At 33.9% G+C, this 27,454-nt stretch overlaps 1 protein-coding gene across 4 annotated transcripts; it reads left to right on the top strand.

Moving 5' to 3' along the window:
• Positions 1 to 26,839, top strand: LOC143203822 (SIN3-HDAC complex-associated factor). 4 transcript variants are annotated; one of them, XM_076416129.1, is made up of 7 exons: positions 1 to 140; positions 13,947 to 14,032; positions 14,094 to 14,247; positions 15,542 to 15,660; positions 15,723 to 15,812; positions 15,870 to 16,025; positions 23,988 to 26,839. In XM_076416129.1, exons 2-7 carry the CDS (start codon positions 13,959 to 13,961, stop codon positions 24,307 to 24,309), a joined length of 915 nt encoding a protein of 304 aa, XP_076272244.1. In that variant the 5' UTR covers positions 1 to 140; positions 13,947 to 13,958; the 3' UTR covers positions 24,310 to 26,839. The 4 variants fall into 4 exon arrangements, with proteins under 4 accessions (XP_076272244.1, XP_076272246.1, XP_076272245.1 ...); XM_076416131.1 differs by lacking the exon at positions 1 to 140 and adding an exon at positions 2,846 to 2,970; XM_076416130.1 differs by lacking the exon at positions 1 to 140 and adding an exon at positions 3,190 to 3,306.
• The last annotated feature ends 615 nt before the right edge of the window (positions 26,840 to 27,454 follow it).

Genomic DNA, 27,454 nt, shown 5'->3' with positions numbered 1-27,454 from the left:
AAGATGCGCGTCAAATCATCTGTGATCTTAGCCGTCATCTGTATAAGTTTGGTAATAGTGTGTTAGCGGGGTTTTAACGAATTTTGATCAGATATTACATAAAATTATTGAGTGATTTGTGTGAAAATCGACTTGTAAATGTAAGTAATACGTTTTTATAAAGGTGTCATTGGGATTTAATATGTAGTTCACTTATAAATGGGGAAAATGTATTAGCGTCACCTCTTGTCTGGCCAAAGCGTACTAGTTACGGTAAAAACTAATTTTATTAAGGTCATAATAATTCAAAGGGTTTATTTAAATGATATTTAACGATGTAAAAAAGATCCAATGTTGTTAAAACATAACATTTTTAATTGCGTTGTTAATACAATCAGAATTATAATTGTCTTGTAGAATGACCATGTCAGGAGGACTCTAGTGCACGTAGACAGAACTTTCACTGTTGCACGTGCATTTTTCCAGCTAATTATCGGGAAAAAACCTTCGACGAGTCTCTGACAGACCACGCCGCATATCCAAGCAAAACCGCTGGCGAAAAACCTTGCAAAAATTCAACGGTTTGATCTTGACACAAAAATTGCTCCAGTTTTAACGACCGCGAGAAATAGAAAGTAACGCTTCTTTCAGTGTACATCCAAAAATGTTCGACAGTGGTACCGATTTTCGTGGTTTCCGAAACACCTTGTAATGTTTTCGTTTTTTTTTTCATAATGTATTTTTAATCGTATGTAACGTACGTGGTGTATAGTTGACATGGCAGTTTGAACAAGACCTACTGTGATACGTTAATATGGAAAATTGTTATTAAATTAATATTACAACAATTAATAGCCACGCCTATGAAAACAATAAACTGGCATTTGCGATGCAATATAGTTTTTTTTGGAATGAGTATTTGTACCTTACAGTACAATGAACTACGATAAGATAAAATAACGTATCTATATCATCAGTTGTATTTCCCATTTATTTTTCTTGGAACTTCCACATAATACAATCGTAAGTGTTTCCAGAGATTTGTAGAAAACTCTGGTTTGTTGTGGGATTTATGTCATATCCTTCGTTTACCAAATTAGTTATCTTGGAAAATGTTTTTTTTATATAAACCATGCTGTTCGGTGATACATTATCTTATCACTTTTTCTTTTCGATGTTTTATCGGAGTTGTGTAAACCACGCTTTGTATACGTCAACAAGCGTCTTATCGAACCTATGTTATTTTCTTCGGAGTTCTAACAGGGTCAGGTAATTAATTAGCTGTATTAGCTCACTGCACGTACTTATTCGCCTAAAAATCCTTATGCAATCATCATTTTCAATCGGGTTTAATCAAACGTATAGGACCTGTTTTTCCATCGCCACACATTTACGCACACACGCGCACGTAACCCAGCCGAAGAAACATAATTGGGAAATGGAGGACACGCATTAGGGAGCTCTCGACTCGAATCGCAAAAGCTCGGCTTCGACTTCGCTAATTCGTATTTTAAAATTTGCCTTTTTTTCTCTTTGTTTGTTAAATTTTCCTCTAGTTGTAAAAAGACTCAAAATTGCATAATTCTAATTTGAAATACGTTAAATAGCTTAAAAATAATAATGCAAAATGTAATCCCTGTTTTTAACATAATGGTCTAATCGAAATAATCTTTATTTAGTTTTTTTTACCGAGACGTCGTCATCTGTAAAAATGAAAATAAGTTTCATGACGTTTAAATATTTTTTATAGAGGAAGCCTAACATTTTAATACCAAACCAACTTAGCTGTTAAGCTAAGACGAATCTTAACAGGATACTAACCCAATCAAAACCAGTGTAATAATACAAAAAGGGAAACTAAATAAAGTAACAAGGAACAAAACATGGAGTTTTTCATGGAGCACTTTCACTCATATTTTTCAGCATATCCATAGAATATATAACAAGGAAGACAAATATAACAAGACCAGGATGTGGACAGCAATTAGCATATGCAAATCATCTAGCATTAATAGCTAAAAGATGTATATTAGAAAAAATGCTAGTAGACGTAACAACAGAACAAAAATTCTTACTAATGGGACAAAAAATAATGAAATTCGAAAACACAAACAATGTGAATTTAAAGAAACAAGGGCTAGAAAGAGGTGCACACGTTTAAATATTTAGGAATCATGAGAGAAAGATTAGAAATAAAACAAAAAGACAAAAATGAGAATACATAAAACTCTAATAAGACCAATAACGTAGAGTGTGGAGGCATAAATGAATTCAAGTAAAACTAAGAATAGCTGAAAGCAAAATATTAAGAACCATAATAGAAAAGTTGCAGAAGATTAACACAGAATAAGAATTAGCTATGAATGAAAGACATGAGGGGAGTATAAAGTGACTGCGTCATGAGCAACAGCAAGAAGAAACAAGGAGTGTGATCGAGGTGGTCAGACAAGATAAAACATGAGTAACTGGAGCTAAAAATTGGGAAGAGATGAAATAAAAAGTTTGATATCCCTTGGTGAAATGTTAACCGATCACATTCATTCATTCTATCCGTTACCACCCAAAAAATTGGTAGAACAAGGTGGAAGGAACAATAATTCTTGTCCATCAACCTGCAATATTAAAATAAGTGCCTACCTACCAACAATATAATTTAATGACATATTAAATTGGTAAGAAAATAATTTCGGTTTTGTGTACTTGTTGTAAAATAGCTGTTATTTTTTTAGCTGTTGTCAAGTCCGCGGTTCCGAGCATCGATTTGTTTATGTATTCCATGCGATAGTGTCCTTTTATTCCGTTTTCGTAATATGTAGACCAAGGAGATGCACCGAAAGCACGACGGTCGGGACCGAGAACTCTCTAGTTATCGGATGGATACGTGCTATCGATCTCGTGTACACGTGATGCGCCAAGAGGTGAACAACCTGCGTCCATTGGCGGGAGTTTGGGACGCCGGAGACCTGTGGAGTCCGTTCATAGAGGGCCTAGGTTGGTGCGGGCGCGAATTTCGAGCGAATTTTTCGAAAAGTCATCGTCCTTTTTCCCCGTGCACTGGGTTCGTCTTCGTGGTTTCGCCCGCTTCCAGTCCGAATCACGTCCATTCTATTCTTGGCGACCCGTTCTCGTAAACAGGCGCCTCGATAATTGTGTTGTTTTGCCATCGTTGACACTGAACGCCCTTGATTCGAGTAGTAAATATTATTGTTACTCGCGGCTATTGTACGGCTTCAAACGACAGTCATCAACGGGGTACGACGTAGCCAATGAAAATTCTTTTTTCCCCAAGACGAAAAGTCTCAGTTAATTTCGTCGATTCGAACCGCAGTGAGTAGCCGCGAATCGTTTTCAATCATTTACTCTTGTAGAATTATTTTTAAAAAATGTATTAAATCTACTGCATATATTATCGAAGTACTTAATATACAGTTAATTATACAGATAAAATAATTTGTGTAAGTTAGAGTTGTATTATTATATTTACATTGAACCACTAATTGATTGCACACCATTAGGTGGAGTTCTAGACACGTTTGTTTACGTAGTGATACCCCCTGGAGGCCTAATCCACATAGTTAACAATTGTATATTCAAATAATATATTTTACTTTGATTAGAGAGCATATTTACATTTTTACATTTAGTTTTTGTTTCTTTCGTTCCTATGTTTCCTTGTCAAGTCATTTTGATGTCACTCTATTTCTCCTTAGTTTATTCTACTACTGCCTATGTACATTTTCTCCAAAGGATTAGATATAATAACTACATTTGTCATCAATCTGCAAAACAGTTAATATTAATTATCTCCTCATAAGTTCTATCCTATTGCTCTCTCCTAATATTCTGAACAATTACACAGAAATCATTCACACTCTACAACATGATTTTCTACAGTTATCCTATATTGATTATATACTGATCTTTGTTATCCTAGTAAGTTACTGTCACTTTCTGAGTCACTATTCAAGTCAATAACAGAATTGTTAATGTCCAGTATATACACTTGTTCACGATTCCACCATTTGTCTATTTCTTCTTCTGTGCCAGAGGCAATAAAGTTCGTTCAGACTAAAGGTATTACTGTAGACAATGCCTCTTTCCTCATACCCAGATAATTATTCCTAGTCATTCTCGACCTGTATGGCCATTGTAATACTTCTTTGCAACGCCGCATATCAGTTCGTTTGGATTGAATATATGGGAGAAAGACGTAATACTTTGGGGGCATATTGTTCAGCGATCTGATCCATTCTGTACCTTTTTTCAGGCCTACTTATGAAAAAGTAAATTAACTAACACTATTAAGCATTTACATTTAGAGAGTAACAATTTGAAATAGTTCTTTCTTCAACATGGTATCTTCAAAACTTAGTTTATGTTTTGCAAGCCATTCCTTAATTACAGCTTTTGTCAATGAACTTGTTAAGATATTAAGATATTATTATTTGTTAAGATATTTTTCACCGGTGTGCTATGGTATGTAGTACAGGATATTCATTTTTTCATAATAGTTGCCCTTGTATTTGGAGGATAAAACCATTCCTTTTCGCTGTATGAAGAACGATATAACTGCAATTAATTAAAAAAAAATATTATGACTAACAAAACCTAATTAAACATTATTCTTGTAATTTTTATCTTTTTTCATCAAATTGTGTTATTTGCTATTTTTATTATCGTCTTGTCATAAGTGACCAATTGTGTTCCATTTTTCCTATTGGATATTCCATATAGGTAATGCATGAAAATGGCATTCTAAGTTTTAATATTTTCCTCACAATAGCTTAACTGGCCAAAATACACACACATATATATATATATATATATATATATATATATATATATAACTTTAATAATTATTTCATAGACTACATACCATTAATAGACATAATAGACAACAATACCATTAAATACCACATATTTCATTGAGGAAGTAAATTTAGCCAAGGATTTCTTTTTCAAAATCAAGTCGCTACAATGCCGTTAGTTATCACTATTTTAGAACAATTAGTCAAAATGAAATCAAACTTGTATTAATGGATACGTTGTTCAAAGTTACTAATATATGAAAGAAACAAGATAAAATTCATGTTAAATAAGGTATATTTGCTATGTATAAGTTTATATATATTTTAAATATAATTTCAATAACTATCTGCTTATTCAATTATGCATATTCACATATTGTTGATGTATTTCCTTTGCATTTGGTTTTTTCACTCCATCTATGTTTAAATGTTCCTGGTAAGTCTCTATCTTCTGTCATTTTATATTTTTCATCTAATAGCATCTATATATGTACTTTGCATACTCCAAACATGTACACTATTGTCTGTGACATTCCTTTCATATTCTTGTGAAATGTACATGCTTACACATCATATTTTTTAATAACCACTAATAGTGAATATTCAATTTAAACGTACCCTACCAAAAAGTGTTAGATAAGTAGTTACATTTTCCATTCTCTGATAGGTAAGATTGGAAAATTACCCTATCCTGGTAATTGTTCGGCTGTATATATATTTTTAATGTTTAATGTTCGCCGATTTCTCTGTCAATTGTGGGCCGATTTTCAAAATTATTTTTTTATTTGAAAAAGTGCACTTCGGAGGTGATCCCATTGAAACCAAATTACGATCTGTTGGGGGGAAATCGAGGGAAACGCTTAAATTTCAAAGGCATGTACAAGGTTTTCACATATTTTTTTGTCTAAAATAATCAGATATTTGTGTATAATGTTATTGCTGAGCTGATGTAACGGCAAAACGTAATTCGTTCAGTGCAAAAGCCATTCAGTTTGCTTTTTAAGCATTAACTATAGCATATAACACGTCGTAGAAATATTAGAGACAACTGCTTCTGTGATGTAATGGTTAAAGCATTTAGCTACAAAACGGAAATAGCGAGTTTGAATCATGGCGGGGACAATAACTTTTTGTTGTTTAGTTAGAACATTTGTCAAATCACCTTGGAACAACTTGGACTTAAATTGTATCAAATGTATTGGCTCATCGGGCGCAAATCCAAGTTATCAGATAACAAGATATTGCTGTATGAGTCTATACTCAAGCCCATTTGGTCATATGGAATTTAACTATGGGGTACCTCTAGCAAATCTAATATATCCATCATTCAACGGTTCCAAAATAAGGTGCTGCGTGCCATTGTTGATTCTCCGTACTATATTTCAAATAAAGTGATACAACGCGATATTCCTCTAGAACCTATAACGAGTGTAATTCAACGTGTTTGTGTGAAGTACGTCGAAAGAGTGTCAGTGCATCCCAATGTACTCGCTAATCAGCTAAATATGCGACGTGATAGTGAAGTGCGTAAACTAAAACGGTTAACACCACCTGATCTGATTACTGGACATATGTAGACTTTAGAATAAGACTAATTAATTAAGATGATATTGTATACAGAAGATTGCTTAATGAAGTGATTTTCTACATGCCATGTATATATAATATAGACATAAGAAATACTTATTGCCAATAGGCCAGATTGTGGAATCACGAAGAGTAATAAAAAAAAATTTATTACCTTATTTAACCTATCTACTACACATATTTTATATTCTACTATATACATATAATTCAATTTAATACCTACCTAAACCCATTTGTCTATTTACGTTTTGGAATCGATGCGAAGCCGAAATAATCTTCAATTAAAAAAACCCTTTAAAACAACAACTTATAGGCCTAATGACAACAATGGTCGTTCAAAAAATAAAAGAATACCACAATTTGTGTGTCTATTTAATAGCAGGTTTTTGTAAGGGTTACGTAGTTACGATGAAGTTGAGTTGAGGGTTCGATTACTATCTGAGCATGGATGAAAAATTTAACACAGAATAATCACCTCAGTCACATCAGACGGTAACCAGATTGGATAAGGCAAAACATCTTTTGTGATGGCCTTCCAGGATGGTAGTTGTAAAGTAGGGATGAAAACGTTATGGTCTCTATACATTTGAACTATTCTATTTGAAAAATTGTTATTCCTTATACCTGTCAGCGATATGAGTTTTCTAATTTTATCCGGTACGTCAACAAATAAAAGTCTTAAAATTACTTCAATCGGGCGATAATCAACCAAAACTGATTTCATGAATCCCTTTTTAGTAGTTCTAATTGAATGGTTCGATTGTAAGAAATGTTTTTGTTATTTTTCATTCGCGTCGTATGTGGTATTACATAGAGGTGTCGACCACCGAGAAAAATATTGATATATCGGAGAGAAAAAAATCGGAAAAATTAATAAACCCTTATAATTAAGCACCACAACTTAAACTTTTAAAAATAATTTAAAATGGAATGGCAAACCAGTAATTAAGTAAGTTAAAAGCTTATTATAAATAATTAAATGGTTTTTTTATAATGTTTAAGAAATTTATTTAATTTTTTCGAAGAAATATCAGCTGATAAAATATCGATATATCGATATTTTTCGGCATCCCTAGAATGACTAATAGTGGTAAGATGACATTGAATACTATATGATGCTTGGATGTTATTTATTGGTGAAATAGAAAATGCCTAACAAGAAAAATAATGCCGATGTATTAATAGCTACTTTATCATATATAGAACGTCCAAGATTTACGCAATAACTGAATTAATGAAGGCACCTTTAGTGGCACATATATACTCTTTTGTCGGAATGTTCCTTGATTTTTGCATAAATATCGCCGAGTTGCGCTAAACCAGGTTTTGTCCATCATTGCCCTCGCTGATCGGGAACTATTGGCGTATATGTTTGAGCTTAATAACCGTGCAAAATTCAAGTGGTGTTAAATAATTTAGGAGGCCAAGTGTGATCACCGAAATAACAGATTACAGGTCCATGATTTACACGCTATTACTGAATTGTTTCATGTGTTGTATGAAATGTGGTATCGCTTTGTTTCCATCAAATTCTGGCAGAAAGGACATCGATTACAATAATTGCTTTTCGATGATCTAAGGCGAAATGGTGTCTCCAGTTTTTTTTTCCAATCACACGTGGATGGATAATCCAACACAAATCAATATCATTTTCCACAATTTCTATGGAGCTATGCAATCTATGGAGATTGGAAACCATAACTGAAATGAAGTATATAAAATAATGATCTAACTGAAACACATTGTACACAAATGTTGAAATACATAATAACGATGTTTTTGTTTATCAAGTTAGTTGTGTGTTTTCAAGTGGATAGATAACATTTTAAAATTAGCAAATATAATAATCTTTCATCAGGCTATAATTGTTTTTTGGTTTGTGATTGTAGAACCAAAATGATAAATGAGACCTAGTCGTTACCTGTCTATGCAATCCCTTAAAAATATATAAGGCCTATACATTAATTTTAAAGGATTTACAACAGAGCTAACATTGATAGCCTACAATTACAGTATGTGTCACTCATCGAGATATGAATGACAATATTTTTCAGTGCCTTGAAAAAGTCTGAATTTGTACGAAGTTAATCGCATTTGCGGGAAACTTTACTTTTTATTTCAATTTGATTGAAGGTCATTGAATACTATGTGAAGCTTATGGCAACATGTGATTGCCAATTTGAGCGTTTTAAAAGAACTGATGTGGCATCGAAGACAAATTTGAAGGCATTACTCGATGAAACCATCAATAGGAATCGCTATCGATAGCAATTGATGCGCTTGAGCCAGGCATTGAGAGAAAACCGGAATATATACAATAGTGTTATTTTTCAGAATAAAAACGCTCGACCAGATTTATTAAACCAAATAGGAAGTTGGGGTAGCACCCATCGCCTGAGCAGCGCTACACTTCTTTGAAGATACCAAAAACTGGTTCGAACCGTGTATAGCCACAAAAGATACGTTCTTTCGTAGTGGAATTCGTTCGTAAATTGCCTGAAAGCCAATAGTTTCAAACTTAAAACAAAAACCTTTTAAACTAATTCTGCGTACAGACCGGGCCAACGAAGGACAACGAATGAGATTCGGCATTGGATATCAAACGTTCGTTAGGCGTGAATCCGTATTTTTAACGGTGGTGGCGATTATAGTGTGTATACCTACCGCGTCCACACCGCATTTGTCGATTTCGTTCATTTCTTTTGATGTTGCCGACACTCCACGGATTTTAAGCGAATGCCAACAAACATTCGTTGGCCCGGTCTGTTCTGTATGCAGCATAAAACTCATTATTTTTGAAATGTTGCCCAACAATGAAAATAAATTCTCTCATATAGTGTTTTCGCATAGTTTTACTAACCTTAAACTGTTAGCTGTCAAACATTTTTTTAATTTTGAAATCGTCTACACTTATCGAATAAATATCGAGACTTGTATTGATTATTAGTAGCTTAGTTTAACAAAATAGGAAATTAAAGCGTTCCATGAGTGTTAAAGGGTTTATATAGTATAGTATTATGTTTTCCATTTAATTATTACTACTAGTAAACAAAAATTTTGCCGTGAACCAATAGTTCTAACATAGCTAGGCTAAATGAGGATATAATCACCGATTCCATACTCTCATACGGGCATTCTCAAATATTTCAAAACTTCCTGTATTACTGCATATCATTTCAGTGTTTAGCATCCACGCGTTGTTTTTTATGAGAGTAGTGGCTAGATGGTATTTTTTGTTAATTTTATGTTTATATTTTTCCTGGGTTAGCAGACAATACGGATGTAAAGTATGAATTATAAGTAAAAAAAAATTATAACATCTTTATTAGATACGCTTGGTACAATCTTAAAACTAAATTAATTTATTACTACTTTTCATTTGCACTTGGATTAATTCACAAGCAAGACGAGTGCGAGAAAATACATCAGTATGTATTCCTCAATTATAAAATTATAATAACTTATAGCTATAGTTTACACTCAATGTATACATTTTATATAAGTTCGTATGGTTGGGTTCGTTTCAATCTCATGACATCCTGCGCGCTATCCAGCAGTTGTATTGCTTCCACGTTAGTATGATTTAGTAATCTTCTTTCATGTTTCAAGGCGAAATCTTGGATAACTTCGCAGATCCATTTGATTTCCAGGTCATCAACAACAGTGCAATTCTTCGTTGGTTACGTAGCGATAAGCATTGCTGATCAATCCAATAACCTTAATAATAAATCAACCTCTTTGATTTTAGATCAAGTTGAGAGTATCTTCCGACCAGCCAGTATAGTTGTTTTATTTTGGTTCTAATGTGTTTTGCTTTTTGTCTAACGTGATGTAATTTTGTTAAATAATATGAAAACACCAAGCAATATAACGTAGCTTCGGTAAGTATGATATGCAAAAATATTTTCAACAAAAAAAAATTAACAAATGAACTGACTTCAAAAAATCATCACGCTTAAATTTTTAACAAAAAAAATATTTCAAAATAAAATATGTACATAATAATCCTAATAAATAAATAAAAATAATGAAAACACATATTTAACCTATCTACTACACGTATTTTATATTCTACTGTATACACACAATTTGGTTTAATATCTACCTAAACATATTTATCTATTTACAATATTATTTTAACTTCTACCAATTGACTGCTTTGGAGTCGATGCCGAACCCGGATGAAGTCGGTTCGATTTTTTTTTTTTAAATATTTTATTTTTCTCTGTTTAGTGTTAGATATTTACTCAATAAATTACGTAGTTATTTTATTTAATATTACAATGGGTAGGCCAAGTAAAAGAGCAGCCCGTGTGAGGATAAAGAGGAATAAAAAACAATGATTGAAAATAAGGAGCGCTTTAGGCTCCGGGGTCTACTATCTAGCCTAGGTGATTTGACAAATGTTCCAACTAAACAACAACAGAAAGTTACTGTCCCCGGCGGGAATCGAACCCGCGACCTCCGTTTGGGAGCTAAACGCTTTAACCATTACACCGTAGGAGTAGTTGCCTGAAATATTTTTACGAGGTCTTACATGGTATCGCTAGTGCTTAAAAAGCAAATTGAATGGCTTTTGCACTGAACGACATCCGATTTTCCGTCTCATCAGCTCAGCTATAACATGAAAAAATATGTGAAAAATTTGTACGTGCCTTTGAAATTTGAGCGTTTTCCTCGATTTGTCCCCCTTCCCCCAACAGGTCCTTGATTTGGTTCCGGTTTCGAATAAATAAAGAATTTTGAAAATCTGACGGAGAAATTGGTAAACATATATTAAAAAATAATACAGCCGAACATAGAACCTCCTCCTTTTGCTACAAATGAAAAATACGTGTAAATTTATATAATTACCAGTGCCCCGAAAATAATATCAAAGATACAGTATGCAAACACATTCGTGTTGTCTGTTTTTTTTTTATAAGAGAAACGACAATGTAAGTGGAATTGGTGAAGCTCACTGCCTACTGAATTTTTCGTACACAATAATTTTATTATTCGGTAAATTTTTCAAAACATCTTGCGGTCGAAAACAAATTACCATGGTTTCATTTGCTTTTCGTATCGCCGTATACAACGCGAGAGGCTGTCGTCCTACCAGATCGAAAGCAACTTGGGCCATTCTATTTATAGCCTCGGCCACCAAGACCAAGATACTATAGCACAGGCCCGACAGTTGACGAAAGTGGACCATTGACTCAACTCCGGAATTTTGTTTACTGTTTACGCGATCCGATGCATCACGTCGCCATCCAACCGCAGACGACGTCGTTTGTTTTCGTTTTTGTTTTCACTCGCCGACCTGTTGCCTTGTCCAGCTTTTCTCGATGACGTCCTGTCATCGTCGCAAAGGAGGATACCGTAAACTGAAGGTATTTCGGTTTGGCACATGCGCCTTTTCATTTATTTCAATTAATGGTCTGAGTGAACAAGCGCTCTCCTGGCAAGCTCTACGCAAGCGCATATACTTTGTTTAGTAACTGGTGTTGAAAATTTAGTCTAATATATTTTTCTTTGTATATCGTTATGCGACGGAGAAATTTAGCCCCATGGAATTAAAAAGCAATAATCAAACATATGTTACAATAGTAAAGAAAGTGCTGGGAACTCATTTAAAGACTAGCAAAGATAGTAATATGAAAATGATCATTAATTTTTTATGAAATTAAACACTAATTAAAATGCACGCAGATGCTGATTTGGTTACAATGGGACCACCTCGGAAGGGCACTCTTTTGAATAAGAAAAGAATTTTGAAAATCGGCCCACAATTGACGAAGAAATGACGCCCTCTACTAACTCTTCTTCTTTTCTACACTGGCTCTTGTATCGATATAAATCATATATTTAACAATCCCAAATCCAGCACGCCATCTGAAAAGGCAGTGGTGTGTCTAGCCTACTATTTCCGCTACTTTGCAGAAGTAGCAAACCCCATTCGACACAAAGTGACCCGTTATACGTTGCTCCTTCGATCAGTCTGCCTCAATGATGCAAGTGCGTCCCTGAGAGACAAATTGCTCTCTGCAACTCTAGATGTTCCAATAGAAAAAAGTCCGCCCTTTTAGTTTATGAGGAACGTGAACACCCATCTCAGATATCCCATTTGTGAAAAATTTCACGAATATGCTCAGTGTAAGGTTCTCCCTTGGCACCCTACAACATTTCAAACCCCCTGATTAAAGCCCTACCCTCTCATCACTCGCAGTGGGTAATTAAATAAGACAGCCCTAGTCGTGTCTCGGGATCTCTGTCACCGGCAACATTCCAATTTAATCTTATGGAGCATCAGGAAAAGGTCAATTGCCACTAACTGGACAACCTGCTTCAGCCACTATTTCATTAGTGGAATTAAAGGCTGAAAAACATAACTCAAAATAAAATCAAACTTGTATCAATAGATACTTATTATATTAGTAAAATTGCCTAAAATGCTTTTCTTCTTCACCAATCTTAAAATAATATTATAGTATAATATATAATAAATTAAAATAATAATATAAAGATATTAAATACAATATATATAAATTATAATTATAAATATAAATTATAGCATTAATGCATTTCCTTTACGTTTGTTTTTTCTTTCACACCACCAATGTGTATTCCATGTATACCTGAATCCTTTCTTATAATTTTACTAGTAACATCTATGCACTTTTCATACTTTAAACATCTACAATATTGTCTGCAACAGTATCAGGACCATTCCTTGACCCTCTTATCAAATGTACATGCTTGCACATGAAATTTTTTAATATCCACTAATAAAATTTGATATATACTGTACTAAACAGTGTTACTATAGTCTATTCAAAGTTATTTTGTACATATAACGTATGTTGTGATGTCAAAGCGTTGCAATGTTGTCGAATCAACTCTGAGTTTTAGTTCAGTTGGGATTTGATATACAACAAAATTCTAACATAAATAAAATAAATGAACAAAAATGTTATCAAATATAATTTATTTTAATATTATAATACATCTAAAACCTACAGTTAATTTTATAGCCATGATACTTTATAGGTTAGAGTTATAACCTCTTATCACTATTGCTTTCAAGAATTTTGTATACGTCTGACAACCGGGCGACTTTGAAAGAAGAATTTGAATCTCTCTTTAACTAGAATAAAATGATAAGGAATATACTGTCTGATTCTGAAACGAATTTACAATTTGCCGCAGGCAATACATTAAACATCTTGATGACGTATGTACAGAAAAACTTTGAATAGACAATAGATACTTACTGGGATTAATATATATTCATAAACTCAATTTGTTGTCTCAGCTTCGCTATAATTTAAAGTAGTAATCTAAAATATAAAGTAGTAAAATAATAAAAAGCAGCGTATTGTTACATTTTTATAAATTTCAATGTATAGATATTAAGTATAGAAATTAACAAGTAAATAAAAACAAATATAAATATATATATATATATATATATATATATATATATATATATATATATACTTCCCTCCCTATGATCTAGCCACCGCCGCGGCGTTGATACCGACACACTCTAATGTCGACCCCCCGTAACTAATTTTTTCTCTTATTTTACAGTTGCCATTAACCATGTTCTCCTTTCACAAGCCCAAGGTTTACCGATCGTCTACGGGCTGTTGTATATGCAAAGCCAAATCCAGCAGGTAATGCGAAGATTGATGCTCGTTATCCAAAAATACTGACGTCTGGTTTTCGTTTTTCTAGCTCCCGGTTTACGGACAGTAAAAAGTACGAGGACGACTTCCTGCAGTGCTTCAAGCTGTCGTCGCCCAGACAGGGGGAAATATGCAACGCCTGCGTGTTGTTGGTGAAGAGATGGAAGAAACTCCCAGTGGGATCTGACAGAAACTGGAGACACGTAAGGATACATTATTCTCACATATTTTATATACACGGCATGTTAGAAAGTTGTCCAACAAGTACACGGAAATTGAAGTACGCCTTTATAACTGAAAATGTTTTTCAGTGAATTTCCCTAAACTTCAACACAATTACTCCAACAATACTCCAATTTATGAATCTCACCACTGTAATTCCCTTCCAAGAGGCCAGTGAACCAATTCCTGCTTTAATTTATTGGCCCAGCAATGTTTTTTAGCTGTGTGAGCAGGTGCACTATATTGATAAAATTTTCTTCTATAAATCACACAATAATAATCTGAATTTATTGTTTTGCTATTTGAAAATATTCAAAAATTCATTTTGAACACAAATTCTCCTGGAAGCTGAAGATTCAAGCACTCTCACTCTCTTAAGCCTTATGTCTTAATTAATAGTTGGCCCAGATCATAATAGAAGAATCAAGCCTCATCCTGTTATTCCTGGGGTTGAAACAAAGCACATAATTATTTGATTCCTTTCTTAAATACTCCAATGACAATCTCAGATTCTAATGTATTATGTTGCATGGTTAACTTATATGGTACCCATTGTGCACATAGACTTTTGAAGCCCAAAATTTTCCTTAAAGTAAATCAGTCAAGTAGTCCTTTCTCCACAACCACAACGCACATTTTTGTGATTTCTGCGTCCTTCACGTGGACTGTCTTCAATGCTTGTGACTTCAAACACCATTACTATTACCACTATTAAATCTACGGAATGATACTGTATCATAGATGCCATTGGTCATTACTTAAGTTGATTTTTATTAATCACGAATCAAGCTTGATAGAATTTTAGTTCAGCAAAATGCTACTTTATAATAAATGTATATTTGGTCATATATCTACTTTATTTTTTTTATTTTTTAATCAAAAAATGTCATACTAAAAAAATTGAATAATATTATTGTGATAACAGTTTGCTTCAAAAATTATTGACTATTAAATTAACCACACTATTTCAAAATATGACAGATAATAAGTTCAAGAACGTCAAACTAAAAATTGCGTTGAAAACTAGAATATTAGTTTACATACATCAATTTAACCATAATCTTATCTTAATTTTAATTATCTGCGACAGTTGTATTTGCCCTTTATAAACATCAATATCCAATTATAACCTTCATAGACAACGAATCATAGTTGTACAAGAAAACATTTGTTCGCCCCTCTGTCAAATACGTCACTGTCAAACGTTGTCCTATAATAAAATCAAGAAACAGAATGTTCAAACTGTATAAAATGCAACTATGGTATCCTCAACAGGTCGTAGATGCCAGGGCCGGTCCCGGAATGAAGTCCTTTACGAAGTTGAAGACGAAAAACAAAAAGACCAACGACGAGAAGAGCTGCGAAAAAATAAAGAAAAAGAAGCACTTTGAGAGGTAGCTGTCAGATGGTGGATCTGTCGTTTGCCATTTTCTAACCACTATATTTGAATTTTCAGAGAATACAGCCCCACGTTGTCCGATAAAAGTGATCCTACGGAAGACATGGACATCGGGGATATGGATTTCCTATCGGAAGACGTTCCTAAGTGAGTATTATTGGTTATGTATGTTTTATGATGCTAAAGGTATTTTTCCTCCTCTAGCATGAGTTCATCATTGAACATCAGTCCTGGCGCAAGTGACAACGAAGATAACGTTCCCCAGAGTAGTCGCAGCCGTAGGAGAAAGGGCAAGTCGAAAAGAAGAAGTCAAAGAAGCGAAAGCGTCAGCGGTTTCATTGACTTAGACTATTGGAGAAAGTAAGTACAATCGTATTACACAATACATTTTTGTTTAATATAATAAGTTATCATGACTATATAATCTGACATTTTTTATTTACAAATTCATCTATTTGTATTGTATGGTTACACTATTTTTCATATTTTATTATGTTTTAAATATATTTACAGCTTGATTAAGTTCCTTATATCCATTATTATGCTAACTTATTCACTATTTTGATCCAGTCACCCAATCCTCTTTTTCATTGTGGTCCAACCCAGTATGAACAGTATGTTCATTAGCAAATCTGGTGGGAAACAATAGTCTTGATCTTTAAAGTATTTTCCAAGTGTCCATAAGTGCTGAACTTGTTTTGTTAACTAAACGGTTGTTTAACTCAAGCAATTAAAGACAACTGTTATTATGAGATGAGTTGCCAGAGATAACCTAGTCATATTAACTAAAAGAAGTTATGTACAGACAAAAAGCTGTAAGAATTTTATTAATACAGGAAAAATTTAACAAAAACTGGAACTAAAATAATGAGCTTTGGAAACCAGGAATCAAAGTGGAAGAGAACAAGTTCAAACATCTAGGAATTGTGGTATTACTGTCGAAATAAATGAGATTTGAAAAACAGCTTCTATATCAAGGATTATTAAACAGTATACATATATCAAAAAAAGACAAAAGTTAGGATATATAAAAACTAATAAGACCATCTAATAACATCCACCCTGTTAATCAAATTTAACTATCTCTGACTTTTTTTGACTCTGTTCTCACAAATTCAATAAAAACACGTTTTCTAGAAAAGGTGAGGAGAATTTTGTTTCTGGTTTACTTCCAAACTGGTTTATCAATAAAATCAGATGATTACAACAGAGCAATCCAAGTTACATACCTCAAAAATCATGGTGAAATTCGGTGAACCATGTTCAGGTTGTTATAGTATACACTCTATTCGCCAAATTTAGCTTCCTCTAATTTCAAATTATTCTCATAACTCAGAAAATGCATGCACAGACAACGATTTTTGACTATCTTTTCAAACTAAGCTTTCTTTTCGTGCAGTGGTCAGGTCAAACGCATCAATTGTAGTCGATAGCGATTCCCATCGCACCGACAAAATTTTTGTTCGAAACTTGGACGAAATCGCATTGTCAAAAGTGAAACCTTAACATGAAGTTGGTTACAAATATACCCGATGCGATTTAATACACAATAACACCATCTGTTGTAAATCCTTTAATATTAATTATCAGGCCTAATATTTTTTTATAGTTATTTGTTTGTTATATATAGTCTATTCAAAATAACAGTGAACTCACATCATCAAGATATCGAATGTATTGCCTATTGCAAATTGTAAATTCGTTTTAAAATCAGCCAATATTTTCCTTCTCATTTTATTGTAGTTAAAAATAGTTAAAATACTATCTGATACGTTCGAACATGTAAGCGAATCAGCCTACAAAATTCGCCTGGTTGTCAAACATCTGCAAAATTATTCAAGACAAAAGTGATAATAATTAGAGGTTACAAACCGGCAAACGTTTTGGCGCTTTGATGGTTTTGATAAATTTCAAATTGCTGCTTATAACTTTTTTGTTTGATTATTTTATTTAAATTGGAATTTAGTTGTATGTCAAAACCAAAATATTCACTGTTTTAGCGTCATCTGCATTTAAGGCTTTAAAATTTCGCTTTCGCAATTTTGGTTTTGACATGCAACTAAATTCTAATTTAAATAAAATAGTAAAATAAAAATTTATTAAATATAATTCATTTTAACATTATAATACTAATCTAATGCACATGTTATTGAAGGACCTAAAAAATTATACATAAATTATAGAGTTATAATAGTTTGTAGGTTGGAGTTTTCCACCCATGATTTAGAGTTTTAGACGCGTTTTTTTTATGTAGTGGTATCCCTTGGATGTCTAACCCACCTAATTAGCAATTGGATATCCAAGTAATGTGTTTTATTTTCACTGGAGTTCTTGTTTACTTCAATACAGTGCTTGCTTGTAAAATCATGTTAATCTTGGGTGTTACTACCTTCCTTGATAAAACTATATTTAATTACTGCATTTTCCCCCATTCTCCATTACTGTTAATACATTTGCCATATCTACAAATCCATTTAGCAGTATTAACAGTAATTCTCTCCTCACACATTTTAACTAAATGCTCATGTATATTCTGAACAATTACAGACATATCTATGCAGATAAATCTTTCACACTCTGCAATAAGATTTCCTACACTTATGTATATTAATTAACATTTAGTTGTTTCCACTCTCATCACCAGCACCTTATTGTCATATTCTAAAAGTTGCATTCAAGTGAATAACTAGGCTGTTAATTTTCAGTGTATCTGATCGAGTTCATTTAATGCGAAGGTATTATTAAACATTCCTGTTTGCAACATGAGGAACAATGTACAATAAATTTTGAATTAAATGTTATGACTAACAAAACCTAATCAATTATTTTTCCATCATTTTGTTGTCTTAACACTATTTTTATTATCATCTTGCCATGACCATATTGATCGGTATATTGATCCCATTTTAAAATATAATTTCATCTAAATACACAAATTGAAATAATAAGTCTCCCTTGATTTTATTATATGCTTTTAAAAATTGTATTTTTTTTAAAGCAGTTCTTGAGTGTTCTTCGTGGGTCATTTTTACATCTTTTAAATCACATATTACCCAACAGTATGAAGGGATGTTCTAAATCCCTCAAACAGCACATTATCTCTAAGTTTTCTATGGATATTTTTGAGACTAACAATTTCATCTGAAATAATTGTATTAAATTATGTTTATATTTAAAAAAAGTTCAATTCCAACCTTCGTAGGGTGAAGACGTATTTTCAATACGGTCCAAGCTATAAAAAGATACCTTTCTTTAAAAAAACCCAGTATTTTTATAAAACCCAGACGCGGCTATCCGTCTCTCAGTGGACCTAAAGTGTAGTGAATACGTGTTTACGTGACCAGACAAAAGGACTGCATCTCATTTTTATTAGTGTTTAAAATTATTTCATCTTATTTTACAACAGTCCTTTTGAAATTCATTTACAGTATTTATAGTAAAAAACTAGTGCTAAAATAACGTAAGTGAAAAATGAAGTGCGTGAAATAAACAATGTATTTATTTTATTATTTTTATCCTCTGGAAGTAAATTAAATAAAATATTAAAAATTAAAAAATGGCAAACCATAGCGATTCAACCAAATCACCTGCACACTTTGATATAAGATTAGAACAAACAGCAATAACGCAAACTCCACCATCAGAATGGACTACAGTCATTAACAAAAAACGATTGAGAAGTCCAGAAGAAGAAATCGCGAGGAAACAAACAAGAATCAGTGACTATTGGTTGCAGAAACCGATAGAGACAAAAAACAGTTTTAGCAACCTGTCGGAAGAAATTGAAGAGAACATACAACCAAGCCCTGAAAAAGTTGTTCCCAAACCACCACCAATAACAGTCTATAAGGTAGGAATAATAAAAAACATCCATGACTTATTGAAAACCATTACTACGAACTACACAATTAAAACAGTGAGCTATGAAACAATTAAAATCCAATTGTTCGAAGCGGATCACTTTAAAGTTCTTATAAAAGAATTAGATGAAAGAAACACCCAATACCATACATTCAGGCCAAAATCCGAGAGAACATTTAAATTCGTATTAAAAGGATTACATCACGGGACGGACTTTAACACCATCAAGGCAGCACTAGCTGAAAAAGGCCACGAGGTCGTAAATATTCACAATATACGACATCACACGACAAAAAAACCTCTGCCTATGTTTTATATAGACATAAAACCTAATGGAAATAATAAGGCGGTGTATGAAATCACCAAATTGGAAAATAATATTATTAAATGCGAACCACCACATATAAAGAGAATTATACCACAATGCACAAGGTGTCAAGCGCACGGACACACAAAGACTTACTGTCGCAAATCATATAGATGCGTAAAATATGCAGGAGAACATAAGACAGGAGATTGTACTCGTAAAGTTCGCGATGAAAAAGTGAAATGTGTTAACTGTAATGGAAATCATCCAGCGAACTACAAGGGTTGCGCAGTTCACAAGCAACTACAGCAGAAACTCTATCCTGCCTTAAGGGAAAAAAGGCATCAACAAAAACAATTCACTACTACCAATCTACCACTACCCACCAGAACAAGTCAACCAGACATAACTTATGCCCAAATAGTTGAAAATGGTTCAGCACAAAAACGAGAGACAATATCTCAACCTACTGAAACTAGCAACATCTCAAGATTAGAAAATATGATGGCCAAACTAATGGATCAAATGAGTACGATGCTTGGTCTACTCACAACCGTCGTAAGCAAACTTGCCTAATGCCTGAAACCAATAGCTACAAAATCGCCGTCTGGAATGCCAATGGGCTCCAACAACACGCCAGGGAACTAAAAACGTTCGTAAATGAACAAAATATTGACGTTATGATGGTTTCCGAAACACACTTTACGGACAAGAATTATCTGAAAGTTCCTAAATATAAGCTTTATCATACAAATCACCCTGATGATAAAGCACATGGAGGTACAGCCATAATAATTCGAGATGATATAAAGCATTTCGAAAAAGAAAAATTCCGCAAAGACTACCTGCAAGCCACCAGTATAACCATAGAGGAAGCCCATGGACCATTAACAATTTCTGCGATTTATTGCCCACCCAAACATAACAACAAGGCAGAACAATTTCAAGAATTCTTCAGTACGCTAGGTAATAGATTTATAGCAGGAGGAGATTATAATGCAAAACATTTAATGTGGGGTTCAAGAATAATAACCTCAAAAGGTAGAGAACTGCTCAAAGCCATAAGGAAAGATAACTTACAACATATCTCTACTGGTGAACCAACATATTGGCCTTCAGACAGAAATAAAAAACCAGATACAATAGATTTCTGTATTACAAAAAATATTGATCCAAAAAAGTGTCAGGCAGAATCATGCTTCGACCTGTCTTCTGATCATTCACCAATAATAGTAACAATTTCTTCAAAAATTACCATCAAAGATAAACCCCCTTCTCTGTGCAGTAATAGAACTAACTGGCCCTCATTTAGAGAAAACTTAGACCAAAATATCTCTCTAAATTTACCATTACAAACTGAAATGGATATAGAAATAGCAGCAATAAATCTTACAAAAAATATACAGGAGGCAGCATATTCCGCGACTCCCAACAGTGAAACATTTCCAAGAAAAAATACACATATATCATGTACAATACAGAAAAAGATAGCAGAAAAAAGAAAGTTACGACGAAATTGGCAACAGCAAAGGACTGAAGAGAATAAAAGAAAATTTAATAGGGCCATAAAAGAGCTGAGAGATCTAATCCAAATCGAACAGAACCAAGGCATTCAAGAATACCTAGAAAACTTGACATCAACTGAGGCTACAGACTATTCGTTGTGGAAAGCAACAAAAAAGCTTAGGAGATCCCAGCAGCATAATCCACCTATTAAAACAAGCGAAAATAATTGGGCGAGAAGCAATAAAGAGAAGGCCGACGTTTTCTCAAAACACCTAAAAAATGTTTTTAAACCTTTCCAGTCTCAGCTACATAAGGATGACGAAAATAAAATTACTAGCTTTCTAGATTCGCCATTTCAAATGGATTTACCGCATGAGAAATTAACGGTCAAAAAAGTTAAACATACAATAATGAGAGAGATTAATATTAAAAAAGCTCCTGGTTATGACTTAATTACTGGCAAAATTTTAAAAGAACTATCAGAAAAGGCTATAAAACTATTAACATATATATTCAATGCTATGCTACGAATTAATTACTTCCCTAGTATCTGGAAAGTAGCTAAAATATTAATGATACTTAAACCAGGAAAAATACCAGAAGATGTGACCTCCTACCGACCTATAAGTTTATTACCAATAATCTCGAAAGTTTTCGAGAAATTATACATAAAAAAACTAAACTATATAATAGAAAAAAGAAAAATTATTCCAGAACATCAGTTTGGCTTTCGCAATAAGCATGGGACTATAGAACAAGTGCATAGACTTGTAAACCAAATAAACGCTGACCTAAATGCCAAAAGATATTGTTCGGCTGCTTTCCTAGACATATCTCAGGCTTTTGACAAAGTATGGCATACGGGCTTGCAGGTTAAACTAAAGAAACTTCTCCCTCATCCGGACTATCAGCTACTAAAATCGTATCTCACTGACAGACATTTTATTGTAAATCAAGGCGATGAACATACCGAATTAAATCCCATATATTCAGGAGTTCCGCAAGGTAGTGTACTGGGTCCAGTACTGTATCTTCTGTATACGGCTGATCTGCCCACCACAAAAATAACTACTGTGGCAACATATGCAGACGATACAGCAATCTTAGCATCCCATGAAGATCCAGTCACAGCATCAATAAACCTACAAACCCACCTGGAGCAAATACAATTATGGTTGAAGACATGGCGCATTAAAGCCAATGAATCAAAATCCACGCATATAACGTTTACCCTGCGTAGAAGAACATGTCCACCAGTAAATATCAATCATCGTCAACTCCCCCAAGCAGAGCATGTTAAATATCTTGGTATGCATTTAGATCGACGCCTAACCTGGAAGAAGCACATACTCTCTAAACGGAAACAACTAGGATTAAAATTATATCAAATGTATTGGCTCATTGGGCGCAAATCCAAGTTATCATTAGATAACAAGGTATTGCTGTATGAGTCTATACTCAAGCCCATTTGGACATATGGAATTCAACTATGGGGTACCGCTAGCAAATCTAATATATCCATCATTCAACGGTTCCAAAATAAGGTGTTGCGTGCCATTGTTGATGCTCCGTACTATATTTCAAATAAAGTGATACAACGCGATATTCCTCTAGAACCTATAACGAGTGTAATCCAACGTGTTTGTGTGAAGTACTTCGAAAGAGTGTCAGTGCATCCCAATGTACTCGCTAATCAGCTAAATATGCGACGTGATAGTGAAGTGCGTAGACTAAAACGTGTAACACCACCTGATCTGATTACTGGACATATGTAGAGTTTAGAATAAGTATTAGAATAAGACTAATTATAATATTTAAAAAAAACTGTTCACTGTTTTTATACATTTCGTATGTTTGATTTATGATAGAACTAACGTCAAGCTGATCTTAATTCGGTCACCCGACCCTTCGGTGAATCCAAGATAATATTTTTCATTTTTTATCACTTTTCAACTTAATATTTAACAGTAAAAGGGTTTACCTCTCTAAGGAATTTTACTGGCAAGAGGGGACCTCCATTATCTCGTTCCTGTTCGAAGAACTGATTAGAGAAGAAATTTGTTCTGTCTGGCTTCTGAATTTTCAATTAGAGTAATAATACGCAGCGATTTGATATTTATTGAATCAAGCAAAGCGTAAAAACAACGTTTTCCGGTTTATTACCTGTAGTTTAACATTTTGAATAATTTTGCAGGCTGTTTCAGTTACACGTTCGAACTTATCAACATGAGAAGGTAAAGATTGTCTGATTCTAAAACGAATTTACAAGTGGTGGCAGGCAATACGTTAATCATTTTGATGACGTGAGTTCACTGTTATTTTGAATAGACTGTACAATTCTATCAGATAGAAACGTTCGAACATGTAACCGAATCAGCTTATTTTCATAAATTTCAAATTGCTGCTCATTATTTAATATGAATCGTATTTGATAACTTTTTTGTTTCATTATTTTATTTAAATTACCATTTAGTTTTATATCAAAACCAAAATTAACCAAAACTCAAAGTAGATGCTGCAACATTGTGACATTATGACATAAATGTAGAATGTCAATGTTTTATCGAACGAACTATAGATATTAAATGATGGTTTCTATAATTTGGTTTCAATACCAACGTATATTATAAAATGATTTTCTCTTGCAGGGAATCTCTGTGCTGTGGAACAATCTTCCGCGGATTGAATGACGAAATAATGGTGGACCCCAGCTACCTGAGACCGTGTCCGGCCCGTTTGGCTATGCTCAAATCGAAAACGCCATCGGCCACCGGTCAGTCCACCCTTCCGGATCCGGCCAACGCGAAGGTGTACAGCGACAGCGGTTCCGACTCCGGCTACGACGACTCGTCCAACCAGGGCATGGCCATGTCTCCGGACTGCGCTTTCCAGCTGATCGCCACCAGGCGCGACAAGGATCTGCTCGAGGCCGGCGGCTACAGTAGTACGGAACAGACTCTGCAAAATTAACTCGTGTGCTCTCTAGATCAGTGTACATTAAGGTCGTAGTACCGTGTTTATAATTGTTGATTAATTTTCGAATCGTCCGAGTTTATACTATTCTTGCTACCAGGGGAGCCCAGGGCAGCCTGTCTGTCCCTAATGTACTTTATTTTAAACTTGCTTTAGTACTTAATCTCAGTGGCGTTTCAGCACAAAGTAAGAACTTTTTTTTGAAGAAAATTAGCTTTATATGGTGTCTTGGAAGTCTGTATCTTGAGGACGCCCCATGACTTTACCGTGCTTCCTCGGTTAGTTTTTTTATATCTAACTTTTTCCGAACCTGTAGCAAGAATAGAATAAATGTATATTCTTGCCAACAGTACAAAATGCCGAATTTGTCGATTATCTGTCTTGTAACCGACTTTATTGTGTGCATTGCCTCGGTAGGTTGTCATGAATGATGAGGGGCTGTGAAATTATCCTAGTGGCAGCAGGAGCTCGTGGTCGAGACGGGGTTTCTACTGAAAATAATCCCGCATTTATTGTTTATTCTACCCAGTCCGGCACTACGAGCGTGCGAGACACATCGAGCGGTTTTCCGTTGATCAGAACGGGCCAGGGTCGGTTCCCTTTTACGAGGAGAGAACAATCGACATCTTCGATTTGACTGAAAGCTGTCCGTTTTACGACAGTTTCTGAATCTAATTAACAAAACTGGGTCCAAGTGTATATAACACTGACATCAAACACACACCGTTGCTAATTTTTTTTCAAGCGCATCTAGAAGACAGTATTAAAGTTAATCAAAAAATAAACAGTTCCGGAATCAACCTAGGCGAAGTGTTGGTGGTGTTTGAAGCTAATCAAAGAGCTGTACGAGCAATACAATTACTATCCATATCGTTCACAAGGCGTCTTGTGACATGTCATACTGCCAAAAGCTAGATTATCCAAAATTTTCCAAATCGGTTTTCTCCGTTTTCCGCATGGGGTCGAACTACCCGGCGCTCCTTCGCCCCCCGCCGCCATCGTTGGCCTTTCAGCGAGAGGCGAGGGAGTACCGCTTCCGTCGATTGGTGCAAGGACCCTCTGCGCGTTTCATGTGTAATATCACTCCGCGTGACAGTTGTAAAAATGTAAAATATAACTCCCAAGTGATCTACAGATGAAGGAATGTAGACGCGAGGATTTTCACGTGCATTAATGAATGGTGCAACACGCAGTTCGAAAGCTCGCTTCGTTCTTCGGGTATATATATGCACATATATATAGATTCCCGAACCAGGCGACCTTTTGTGATTATTTTAAAGAATTTCCAAATATGAGACTGCACTGACTAGTCCTATTTTCGTACCAAGTGTAATTTTGTTTTATTATTTAACGAATATATATATCTTTATGGGAATCTCGGGATGATCGAGTCCACCCGCCATGCCCGGTGGGTTCGATTCTCTGACGGATTTTTGTTGCTTTTGGCAATATTTTTCTTTATCGAAAAGAGTGGTGTCTTTTTTCCGCGACCGTTATACATGATCTCAGTGGGAGAATGCCGTGGAGTGCCTCCAGCCGGCCGTCGTCTCTCAACCCGGGGGCTGGAGGGACCGGAGTGCGCGCGAGTTTTGCGAGTAGAAAAACTATATGACATTTTAAAATGTTCACAAAGCTTAGTTTTTAAATAAAGTATTAAATATTATCAAATTCTATATATATATCTTTTTTATTTTTTAATCGAGATATTATTTTTATTGTAATTTATGCTGTAATTGACATAGAATCTAGAATACACATAGTTTATTATTTATTTCAATTTTTTTTAAAGCTATTATATTTCTTAGGATTATATATCGCGTTTTGTTATCGGCTAGCTCCGATTTTCTTAGGCCAAATTTTATCCGAAATACGACCTAGCTAAATGAAAATATATATAAATATGTATTTTTATAGGGACAATTGCCCGGCGATCAACATCACCGCCTGTCGTGGCTGACACAAGCCCCGTTTTTTAAACGTAGCTAGCCATGATATTTTTTATTAAATAAAATATATAAAAAGATAAAAATATATAGTTAAGGCGATTAAATCACAAAAAAGGGATATTCTAAATTTTGAACTTTTGTATAAAAAATTGAGAAAACTAAAAACATTATTAGCCAAATCAAGGAGGCAATAATTTTTAATACTGTTTATATTCGGACGAAGTGATTCGTACTTGTTACGACTTGAGAAGGATACGTGTTTTTTCTTTTTATAAATAGTAAGATTCTGGATTATTTAAGTTGACGTGGCCTGACAGTTGGCATGGAACCAAACTCCTTCTGATGTCGTTTTGTTTCGTTAAATATAATTGGTTAAAGGCGACTTCAAGTCACATTCTAGTATGGAATCTAAAAGAGAAAATTAAATCTTTTTTTATTTAATTGAATTAGTTGTATTATTCTAGTTGTAGTTTATTTTTCCCGTGATTATGGTGAAATAAATGTAATTCCAAGTGTTTTAGGATTGATCCCCTTTATTTTTTTTTCTGTGCGTAATAAAATTAATAAAAAATTGAATAATATTGTCTTGTTTTGATTTTCAATTCCAGTCTATAGTTCTTCTTTTCCATCATATTGAGTAAATTAAACTAATTTTTAGTTATTAAAAATAACTTATCAACATTATCTAGATTTTCTTACATATTTCAATTAGGAAAAAGAAAACAAACGTGTTACAGTTAGAGACCCCCTGAAGTTTATTTGGTTATAGATCTAACAATTATAGGTAATTTTTCACTTTTTTGACCAGAGTTTAACTATTTCATAAAATTGTTCTTACAAAAACCTCAAATTAAAAAACGAATTAAATGTTAATATTCACTCGACTAAGTAAAGCTCGAGTGATCTAAAAACTGTATACTAATAATAGTAATTTTCGAAGGAGATTACAGTAGCAATGGTGAAAATATAATTAAGAATCTTATAGCTTACGAAATATAAAAATTATATATTTCTTGTGTATTTTTTGCTTTAAATTTGAAATAACAGGAAAAAAGAAAGAAATCCTCTACAATAATTTGAATTTTGATTCTAAGCTAGTTTTGCAACTGTGAATGAATACAAATTGTTGGCGTGTTTCAAATACGTATTACGAGATTGAAAGAGAAATGTATCCGTTTATAAATTTCAAAAATATT

The sequence above is a fragment of the Rhynchophorus ferrugineus genome, unplaced genomic scaffold (genome assembly GCF_030347505.1).
Source record: "Rhynchophorus ferrugineus isolate W39M unplaced genomic scaffold, kcgeb_rfMv2 rfM10, whole genome shotgun sequence".
NCBI lineage: Eukaryota > Metazoa > Arthropoda > Insecta > Coleoptera > Curculionidae > Rhynchophorus > Rhynchophorus ferrugineus.
Note: the sequence above shows the minus strand (reverse complement) of the source record. Positions and strands in the feature narration are given on the sequence as shown.

Excerpts from the sequence above, each read along its gene's own strand:
- LOC143203822 (XM_076416128.1), top strand. The coding sequence starts at position 11,702 with ATGACGTCCTGTCATCGTCGCAAAGGAGGATACCGTAAACTGAAG. Across the intron at positions 14,248-15,541 it reads CTGACAGAAACTGGAGACAC|GTCGTAGATGCCAGGGCCGG; the intron begins GTAAGGATACAT and ends TATCCTCAACAG. Across the intron at positions 15,813-15,869 it reads CTATCGGAAGACGTTCCTAA|CATGAGTTCATCATTGAACA; the intron begins GTGAGTATTATT and ends TTCCTCCTCTAG.